Source organism: Pisolithus orientalis (genome assembly GCF_024613125.1).
Source record: "Pisolithus orientalis strain OTSU chromosome Unknown F5J12scaffold_54, whole genome shotgun sequence".
NCBI classification, from domain to species: Eukaryota; Fungi; Basidiomycota; class Agaricomycetes; order Boletales; family Pisolithaceae; genus Pisolithus; species Pisolithus orientalis.
The window spans coordinates 90675-101422 of record NW_026260835.1 but is presented as its reverse complement, the minus strand read 5'-3'; the positions used below and the strand labels follow the sequence as shown (position 1 = coordinate 101422).

Sequence of the window (10748 nt, the reverse complement as noted above, 5' to 3'; positions counted from 1 at the left end):
AGGATTTGCGCACTCCACACGTTTCTACAGCACTCCCTCCATAAGACACTCATTTCGCTAATTCTTCTGATATGGCTGCCTCCACATCAGTTGTTTTGCTTGTCCCCTTTGCTAGGGACCATGGCTACATATATCTACCAGGAGTTCCTACCAGCTTCCATCCTGAAGCATCCTGGTACATCCCACCCTCATCTGCCCCCTCTCAGCCCATCCAGCTTGGACACTGTGTTCTTTTTGTCAGTATGACCTCCAGGAGGATGTTCTTTGGTCGCCTCAGGTCTGTCATTCGCTTGGAAAGGTCTTATGTGGTCATTTCAGTCTCTCCAGTCCAAGAAGCATATGGATCCTTCCTCCCTGCCCCCTGCAATGTCTTCATACCAGTCTCGTCCGTCATTCTTCCAAAATTGTGACAGCTACAGTATAATCTACTGTTCTCCACTCTCCCTGATTGCATCCATGATGAGTATGATGCACATCTTGCCTCCTTGTTGCAAGATACAGCAGAAGATGCTCCCCCTTCATCCTCTCTTCCAACAGAGCCTCGTTCATGAAGTTTTTATTTGCTTCACTGAGAGGATGGTTTGGGGGGGGAAGTTGCAATCCCCTATGCTCCTGTCACCCCACAGACCCCCAAAGCTTGACACCTGTTGACATCTGACTCACCCTGTCCACTTTTGGATGTACTGTATCAGCATCAGATCAGTGCTGCCTCTCTGTCATCCCACTTTGGCCTAGAAGCAATCTCTTCAAGATGTGACATGCACAGCCTCCCCCTGATGTGATTCCAGTGCGCTTTCTTGGTTCCTGACATTGCTTGACTCATACTTTGACATTCTGACTGTCTTTGACTCACCTATTGCCAATACTTACCAATCTTTTGACTTTGCTTACTGATTCTTCGCTTTTTGGCTTACTTATCCTTACCAATGCTTACCAATGCTTTCCAAGATGATTACCCATCGCTTACATTCCTTACTCATCAGTTACCAATCGCTTACCAAGTGTTTACACCTTGTTTTCCATAGGCAATGCCCCTGTACTGTATATAAGTCACTGTACTTAGGTAGCAAAAAAAAGACATCAGAGAGCCCCTCTTGCTCGCAATTTATCATCTCTCAGTAAATCATTCATCAGCTTCAATAGTTGAGACTTTATTAAGGGTCTAGCTATCATCTACTTCGCTTATCATCATCTATCATCCATATACTTCGCTCCAAGCCCTCCCTGAGCTCAGTACAGCTTAGGACATCAAATTAAGTCTCCATCCATCCTTCTGTAGGCTGACAGCAGTCTACCCTATTGCTTTCTATCACATTCTTGCTCCCTCTTCGTCAGGAGCACCCCCAACCCTCAGCACTCATCTTTGAGTGTTGTAGCTTGCAAAAACCCTCCCAAAGAACAGGTTCTACCATCTAGGTACCACATAGGCACACCACCACTTGCTTTCATTGTCTTTTGTGTTGGTTTTTGGTTGGTTTTCACCACTGAACCACACTTTGACTCACAATGGGAGACTACTATGAGCCCTGAAGCGACCAGAGATCTAGTTTGGTCGAGCAACAACTACCTATGAAGTGTTTTCTGCCTACAGCTACACATGACTCACTGACAACCAATGTGCAGGGATCTACAGAATTATCAGGATACATAGAACATGAGAAAGTGTCAAAAGTAGCATCAACAAATTGTGCACAGCCACACAGTCCATCTGAGAAGGCAAATAATGAACACTGAAGTCCTGGCAGGCTCATCAAAGCAGCAGCAGCAGCAGCCTGTTTCAAGATGAATGAGTTTTCTTTGAGTATGAATGAACTGCTGACTACTGAGTTACAGGGAGCAGTAGAGCTTGAGTGAGTTGAACCAGCACTGGTGGAAGAACCACTCATTACAAAGGTCCAAATCAAATTTGAGGCAAGCAAGTGCACTCGAAGGGGTCCCTTGTTTCGCTTTCACCAAAGTCCTCAATTAGCTACTGATACTGTTGGTATAAGGTATCAAAGTCTTAAAGAAGACCCCATCGAAGCTCCTGCAGTCAGCTGGGAAGCACATCAGTTAACTGATGACCTGCTTGTGTCAAAGATTCCATTTGAATTTGAAGCAGAAAGGCTCAAAGAGCACACAAAGCACACAAGAGTTGAAGTCAAAGAGCTTGGAAAGCTCACAGACAGTCTTGAAGCAAAAAGGTTGGCAGACAAAGGTATCATAGACTCACACAGAATGCTGCAATGCATGAATTTTACCAAGTCAAAGGTTATTTCAAGAAGGGTCAAGATCAAGAGGCCATCAAAGCTGGTCACACAAAGGAAGCCACTGGAAGAAATTCTGCAAGTTGAAATGTTGAAGCATGTGGTGAGGGTGGATGACCTCGCACTTGAAATGTTCTGTGGCTGCACAGTGTCAGCAATATATATTTTATTCAGGAGTTCATTGAGAGTATTGACATGCATGCTCAGTATTAGGACTTCTGCAGAAAGTCCTGTGATGTTGACTAAGCTGAGTCATGTGAACACTCTGCACATTGTGGCTGCACACACTCAAGTACTACATACTGACACATCTAGTATTACAGGCCAACTATGCAAGATTGCAGCGATCAAAGGATATGAAGAATGGGGCAAACAAGGTACTGTATGGAAGCTACCATGACTACAAGTGACAGCAATGACAACAAGAGTGACAAAGGCAGTGAGTAGCAAGATAGCAATGACAATGACAATGACCTTACCTAGCACAGATAAACAGTCATACAAGATAGGAAGTGCCATGCTATGGAAACAGGGCATGATGAGCATGGATACTGAGCCTGAGGGCTCAAGGGTTTGTTTCAGTGTTAGACCATTTTACTTACATCTATTCTACACTAGGGAAAATGACTATATATGATGAAGAGCAACTGACATCTGGAAGATCACAATACAAGGAATGACAATGACAGTCAGACTTAGTGCAGATCGATCACCAAGCAATGTTGGATGTGCCATTCAATGGGATTGAGGCATGAAGAGCACAGATATGGAGCTCTATGGCTCAATGGTTTGTTTTGACTTTGAGACACCTTACTCACATCTATGTTATTCTAGGGATAGCGGTTGGTTGTGACAATGTGTGACAAACATTCTGGCAATTGCAATTCAAGATTCTAAGACAAGCTACAAATGAAGCTCACCCAGAAGTACAACAAGAGCAACTGTGACAACCATGGTGACAACTATGGTGACAACAACAACAACAACATTACTTGGAGCAGATCAACAGATGTATGAGATAGGAGATGCCATTCAGTGGAAATGGGGCACAATGAGCACAGGTACTGGGCTCGACAGCCCAAGGTATCGTTTTGATTCCATAATGTCTTACTTACAACTACTCTATTCTAGGAAAAATGGATGTGTGAGATGACACTCAAGCTACATCCAATCAGCCATGATATGATGGACTGCGATGACCTACAAGGAAAGTCAGTGGACCATCGAAGAGAAGCTATGCAAAGCAATCCAATGAAGCTACTATGAATGGGGTGAGCAGCCAGAGCAAGCTGAAGGCTCAAAGGTGGTATTGTTCTTTTCATCTAGTACAGAAGCTACAAGGATATACAGCACAACAACTATGGCAACTATGAAGTGCCCAAAGAGAGACATTTGAAGGGATTTTGTGGACTTACACCTGAGGACAGCTACCAAGGGTAGCACAACAGCAAGTGTCAGAATCACAGCAAGGCATGTGACATCCGAACAGTGTTGAAGCCACACTGGTTGGGCTTGATGGCCCAGAGTTTAGTCTTTTTGTTGAAGTGTTTTACTTACAGTTACCATGTTTTAGGGAATACAAAGTTCTACAGGATGGAAGGTCATGTGAGGCTGGAAGAGCCATTCAGTGGAGACAAGGTGTGATGAGCACAGATGTTGGGCTCAATGGCCCAAGGGTCTGTTTTGATTCTGGAATGCATTACTTACATCTACTTTATCCTAGGGAAAGTGACTGTAAATGATGACATGTGAGCGACATCCAGGGCACTGCAGTGCAAAGAATGACAATGACAACAACACTCAGCACAGACTGAAGACTGCACAATGCTGGAACAGCTGTTCAATGGACACAAGGCACAATGAGTGCAGATACTGAGCACTACAGCTCAAGGTTTCATTTTGATTCAAGAGCATTTTACTTACAGTATTTCTACTCTAAGGAAAATGGGTATAGGTGACAAAGCACAACCTACATCCTAGCTATTGCTATTTGAGAATCTATGAAGAACTACGAACCAAGGTCCTGCAGGAGTACAGAAAGACAAGTGTGATGAATGTGGTTCAATCTACAACAGCAAATTTCAAAGTCATGGCAAGATGTGCAACATGCAAAGAGTATAGAGACCACACCAAGTGGGCTCCAAGGCCCAAGCCTTAGTTTTGCCTTTAAGCCATTTTACTTACACCTATGCTGTTTTAGGGAGTATGACTTGTTACAAGGTATCAACAAAGCTACAACAAACCATGAATGAAGTATGGTGAAACAACTGCGAAGACTACAGTTCAATCTATGGCAACAATCACTGAGGATATGAGATTTGACAGACATGGATGCTGAGTGTGACAGCCCAAGTTTTTATTTTAGTTGTACAGCTTTTTACTCACAGTTAGGTTATATTAGAGTGGACAATGATATTGAAGAAGGAATGCATCTATCACAACAGTGTATTTCAGAGTCGCAACTCCACACACGACACACAAGGTGTATCAAGACCATGCTGAATGGGCTTGAAGGCCCAAGTTCTATGTTTTTCTTTCAAGTGTTTCACTTACAGCTACATCATTTTAGGGAACACAAGTTTTTACAGAGTGTCAACAAACCTTCAAGCAACAGCACACCTACAGTATGAAGGCCTGGAACAAGATGACCAACCAAATCTATAGGTCAACATATCATTGAACAACTAGTGAGGGGAGATGCTGTCCCCATGTTGGATATTGTGCAGAGACATCATGATGTCCCATTTTATTTGGGGAACATTGAAGACAAACAGGACATGTTGGATACATCAGTAGACCACTTTGTGAGCTGGTAGTCCTAGGGAATCTGTCCAGTGCTGGACAGCTCTGGACAGCTCTGGCCAGCAAAAGTGATTTACTGATGTATATTGAAGGAATCAGGCATTGCACATGTCATATGGACAGTTTTACTGCAGTGAGGCATGAAAGACCTGCCCATCTATGTCAAGGCCTGAGCCATCATTGATGCAGCTATTGCAGCTGGTGTCTGTGGGCTCATCTACACAAGTTCCACAGGCATTGTATCTATTGGCACTGATGTTGTGAATGTCAATGAGTGAGTACCCTTTCTGGAGAAGTCATTTGATGCATATAATGATGCCCAGGAGATGTTTGGACCTGGAGACCATCAAGTGGAGGGTGGTTCATATCAAGTGTGTCACTGCAGCCAAACCCACATCCAGACTGGTGACAACAATAATCTGTTCAATTGTACCTTCATTGAGAACATCATGCATGCACACAGACTTGCAGGGAACAAGCTTGTTCCTCCTCCCTCTTACTCTTCCACCACACTGAGCGAACTCAGGCTAGACCCTGAGAGTGCAACAGCAAAGCTCAATGAATCTCTACACTGCACTCTCCCTCCCATATGTGCCACAACTGAATATCACTGCAGGTTGCGCAGCTCCATGTGCATGCTCAGCCCCTATGTCACATCCATGCCCAACACTGAATCCATCCTATCCACATTCAGCACCCCATTTGACTCACATGAACTCAAGTGCCTCACTGTCCATTCTTGAGTTGAAGGACAAGTGCTCTTCATCATGAATGGAGAGCAAGTTTGTTGCTGGGACTTTACAGGAGTACATGACAAGTACAAACAAATGCTATCAAGTTTAGAGGTACAAAGTACATATGAGTGACTAGGAGAGGCAACAAGAGTACAAGGGATGGTGATGTGGTTCACTGGCAATAGATGGTCATTCAAAGCAATAGAAGTCATTCAATGGAGGAGAGACAAAGGAGATTCACACACTGAGCTCAACAGCTCATTATTTCTCTTTCATTTTGTGTCATTTCACTTACAGCAATGTTACTATAGGGAAACCTGGTCTCTATGAAGGTGTACAGTGACATATGAGACTGGTGTGAGTCAAAGTGTGGAAAGGTGGTGAAAACCAACCAAAACCAACACCAAAGACAAATATGAGCAAGTGGTGGTTTACCTCCACAGAACCTGGAGGGCAGAGAAACCTAAAGTGGGGGAAATTTTGATGACAGGTGCTCCTAGTGCAAGTCAATGACAAGTTACACAGGAGAAGATGAATGAATGCTGATTGAGAAGGGGATGCTGAACAGAGTGAAGGTGTTCAGCTGAAAGTACTTGGGAGTAATGGACTTCAATAGAATATGCTCCTGGTGCAAGTCAATGATGAGTTATGCAGGAGTGGATGGATGACTAAGCAGACTTGCTGACTAAGTGTGGATGAAGCTTGAGATAATGATGGAGGTAGATAGACCCCTGTGTAGAGCCTCAACTACCAATGATATGAATGAAGACAGATAGACTCTTCTGAATGAGCCTCAACTCTCAACAATGAGTTATGCTGAGCTGAACTGACTGCTGAGTGAATGGCTTCTGGTTCACTGGGGGTGTAGCTAAGTACATGGGGGGTTATATACTGTGGGGGGAGTGCAGCTTGTGACAAACAAGGCACAAACACTTGGTAAATAATGAGTAAGGACTGAGTAAGCAAGAAATGAAAAGTAAGCAAGCAAAGAAGATTGGTAAGTATTGGCAATAAACAAGTCAAGGACAGTCAAAATATCACAGAATGAATCAAATGGAGTCAGAAACTGAGTAAGCACACTGATATCACATTAGGGGGTGGCGATGCAAGTCAGATCTTGGTGGAGACATCTCTAGACCCAAAGATGGCATGACAGATGGATGGTGTTTCCAGATAGGGAAGTATTGATTCCAGAATTGAAGGGCATGAGTCAGGCATCAAAGGGGCTCTAGGGCATTGGGGGTCTGTGAGGCAATGGGAGCATAAGCAATTGTGTCTCCCACCCTTTCATCCTCTCAGCAAAGTTAACAAAAGCTTCATGAATGGGGCTCTGACAGAGGAGGGGGAGAAGGGGGGGACATCTTCTGCTGGATCTTGCAGTAAGAAGGCAAGATGCACATCATACTTGTCATGAATGCAATCAGGGAGGCTGGAGAACAGTAGACTATGCTGCAGCTGTCACAATGCAGGAAGAATGATGGATGAGATTGGAATAAAGACAGTGCAGGGAGCAGGGAGGAACAATCCATATGCTTCATCAAGAGGGGAGACCAAAATGGCCACATAAGACTTTGCTAATTGAGTGACAGACCTGAGGTGACCAAAGAATGTCCTTCTGGAAGTCATACTGACAAGGAGAACACACTGACCAAGCTGCATGGGATGAGATGGGGCTGACAATGATGGGATGAACCAGGGGGCTTCAGGACAGAAGCTGGTTGGAATGCCTGGCAGATATACATAGCTGCTGTCTCTGGCAAATGAGACAAGCAAGATGATTGATGAAGAGGCAGCCATGATTGATGGACTTAGCAAAATGAGTGTCTGATGGATGGAGTGCTGTAGAAATGCACAGGGTGCAAGGATCCTCTCCAAATTTGGAAGGCAGAATCACATGGCTGAGCACCATTCCCTGATACCATTTTACTCTGTATGTTTCATGAAAGATGTTCATAGCATGTTGCAATCTTATTCTGTTCATCAAGAAGCAAAAAAATGGTTTAAACCTGTTTAAACCTGTCACTGATTGGTTGTGACTGCAGTTCCATCATTCCCTGTCTCTCTGATGTTCATTGCACACTTGCTTTGTCTCTTTCCCAATCACCCTTGCTAGTCATGTGCAAAGGTCAGTTTGCTTTTCTATGCTGGTGGCATCTTGAGGTTGCCTTCCAGCAACCAGGATTTAGTGTCCTGGTCACAGTCCTGCAACCAAGTGTTGCAGGATCATCATCTACCACTAACTTGCCTAGACAGTTTATGCATCTGACCAAATTTTATAGATGTCTTTTCATCAACCTAAACAGTTTACTAGGTGTGGTCCCTCTGTACAAGCTATGGGCCCAATGAACCAGATTCCTGACTTGCTTCATGCAGATGGTCTCACAGTCCTTGTTGACCATCAGGTTGCTGAACCTTTCTGCCATTTTCCCAGAACTGTTGGGCTTTACCTTCCTTTTGAGTGCTTGCTCACCTTACCTGGCTGTTGCACTTCCACACAACATCCCAGTAATTCCTCTGACCCACACATCTGATGCCACTCTGCTTCAAGCACTGCTCACCCATTAGAGCATTCTGCAAGTAGTGAATGTGACCTCTCCCATGATGCTGCTTGCAACTGCTTAACTGATGGGCTACATATTAGCCAAGACCTGCTCTTGTCACTGTCTAGGAATGCCTGAGAGAAAATGAAGCAGTGGCAGTGGTGGCCACATGCTGTCATCTGTTCCCTCCTTCAGCTGTACCTTGCATATTGATGACTGTCCAACTACTTCCAGAGTCCTGTTGAGTACAAACTGCCAACATGTGGTTGTCACCAGACTCAAAAGCTGAGAGTCATTTGCATTGATTTCAAATGGTGAGATATCTGTGTTCCTCATCATTTTCCTCTGCTTAGATGCATTCATGGCAGCTCTGCAATCTGTTGATCTCACTGTCTGTCCTTATACCTGTGACAGCATTGTCCTCTGTGCTTTGGTGGCCAGAGCTGGCAGAGCAATAATAGTGAACATGGGGTATGTCACTTGGTGGATATAGTTTTGTTAACTGCTAAAATTTCCTTTGTTCTAGCTTTTCTGATGTTGATGCAATCATTTGCATTGATGCTTGTTTTACTCAGAAGCGCAGAAGTGAGTATCCATATGATCCAGTAAACCCTACAGCTACAGTCTTTCTTTCACAAGAAGATATTTGTGCTATGGAGCATGAGGTTAACAAGTTGCAAAAGTCAAAGTCTTCAACCCAATGGAGGATTCGACAGGCTTTGAAAAAGAATTATCTTGGTGATGGAGAGGATGAGCTTGAAGAGGGAATGAGGATAACAATGTCAGTGCTGAAGGGTTGTAATGAGTCCTTTACTGCAGCTGATGAGAGGCACCAGAAAGTGAGTCTTAATCATTTATTCTGACTCCATTGGTCTGATGGCAGTGTAGGCAAGTACCCAGTTCTTGCTCATATTGGCAGACTGCCAGTGGTAAGAGGTCATCATTCATGAATACCCTTGTATTTGACTTGCCTTGAAGAACAAAGACTTCAAAACCACACAGAAACATCTGTGAAGTGATGAGAACCAGGAATAGCCAAGCTTGCCAGTAGCTACAATAATCTGTGTCTGCAAATTGTAGGCCTCATACACAAGGGAAAAGCTCCCCAGGGGTCAATAGCACCACTCCTGATCCCAAGGGACTCTTTGGTCAAACTGGATGTGGATGATGATATTTGACAGGATATTGGCCTTGAGGATGATTCAGATGGGTTACTACCCCCATGGTTAGCTGATAAAAAAGTGTGCTCAGGGATCAGATCACTCCTTGAGCTGAGGTGTTGTGAAGAAGAGGAAAGGTACCTGTTGCAGGAAAGAAGAGCTTTGACACAGTGGTTTTCTGAAGAGTGGGGTCATGTGCAGAAAAGCAGACAGAGTGCTAGTAAGAGACATGTGTCATTGCATTACCATGACTAACACACATTGCAGATGTTGATCTTGCCTATGAACTTGACTGCAGAGCATTGAGCTAGCAGGTCTATGCATCTTGTGGAAGAGGCAACTTAGAGGCTGTCCTGGAACACCTAATGAGAACTGGGGTGCAAGTGATGAAGAACTGCACAGCATAGTGCAGGGTGGTCATGTTATATATATTGATGGTGATAATGAGGAGAAGTTTGATGGATTGGAGTCAGAGGGTGAAGAGGATGAGGATGAAGTGATGGATGATGAGTTGCTATGTGTTGCTGAAGAATTTTCTCTGGCAGATAAATATCACCAACAGAGTGATATGTCACTGGAAGAATTTTGTTGGGGAGAAGAATGGGAGAATGACCTACTGGATATGGATCCATCATCATCTCCAAGTAAAAGAGTTCAATACAGATAAGGGCATATAGAGACATATTATAATCTATTTGGTGTGTTTAAATAGATTTTTTTTTTGAGCACCATGTTTGTAAGACATATGTATGTATTGCAACAAGAGCCAAGGATTGCAATACACTTCAAACTAAGGCAACAAAAATTTTATATTATATTACCTTTTGTAATCTTATCTTATCACCTGACCACAATTCTATTCTATTCTGATTTTGATCTATCTTATCTTTGTCTACTACATGCTATGCTATTAGTATCACCTTACATGGAAATCTCTACTACTACCCATGCCCAATCTAACTAGTGAGTATTACTAAGTATTTTTTATTGCTCTCATCAGGATTCAAACCTAAGGACTCAGTGTTAGTTAGTCTAGTGCTGACTAGTAGTGAGACTTTGGCATGTGTTACCATTAGTCCACACAGCCAATCTTTCTATACAAGTGTCAACACCTCCTAAGGAGCTTTTCAAGACTTAGACAAAATTTTTGAAATTGCATACAACTAGTATTACAATAAACATGCCTGCAACTAATGGTAATGAAAACTAGTAGCTGCTTTGCCCATCTACCTCTACTGCAACATCCACTGTCATATGCAATTCAAG

The 10748-nt window shown here is 43.5% G+C and overlaps 3 protein-coding genes across 3 annotated transcripts; all 3 read left to right on the top strand.

The window, feature by feature from the left end:
* Nucleotides 1-1723: 1723 nt before the first annotated feature.
* F5J12DRAFT_786324 (uncharacterized protein) lies at nucleotides 1724-2333 on the top strand (the record flags this gene model as incomplete). The annotated part of the gene is made up of 4 exons (XM_051743419.1): nucleotides 1724-1774; nucleotides 1834-1850; nucleotides 1992-2197; nucleotides 2245-2333. The coding sequence occupies 4 exons, from the start codon at nucleotides 1724-1726 to the stop codon at nucleotides 2331-2333; spliced, it is 363 nt and encodes a 120-aa protein (XP_051595467.1).
* Nucleotides 2334-8733: 6400 nt separating this feature from the next.
* F5J12DRAFT_727241 (uncharacterized protein) lies at nucleotides 8734-9185 on the top strand (the record flags this gene model as incomplete). The annotated part of the gene is made up of 2 exons (XM_051741787.1): nucleotides 8734-8819; nucleotides 8849-9185. Coding segments are annotated over 2 exons (423 nt in total), but the record flags the coding sequence as incomplete, so codon positions are not given.
* A 159-nt stretch (nucleotides 9186-9344) lies between these two features.
* F5J12DRAFT_727295 (uncharacterized protein) lies at nucleotides 9345-9500 on the top strand (the record flags this gene model as incomplete). Its single annotated transcript, XM_051741796.1, has 1 exon — nucleotides 9345-9500. A coding segment is annotated over one exon (156 nt), but the record flags the coding sequence as incomplete, so codon positions are not given.
* Between the last annotated feature and the right edge of the window lie 1248 nt (nucleotides 9501-10748).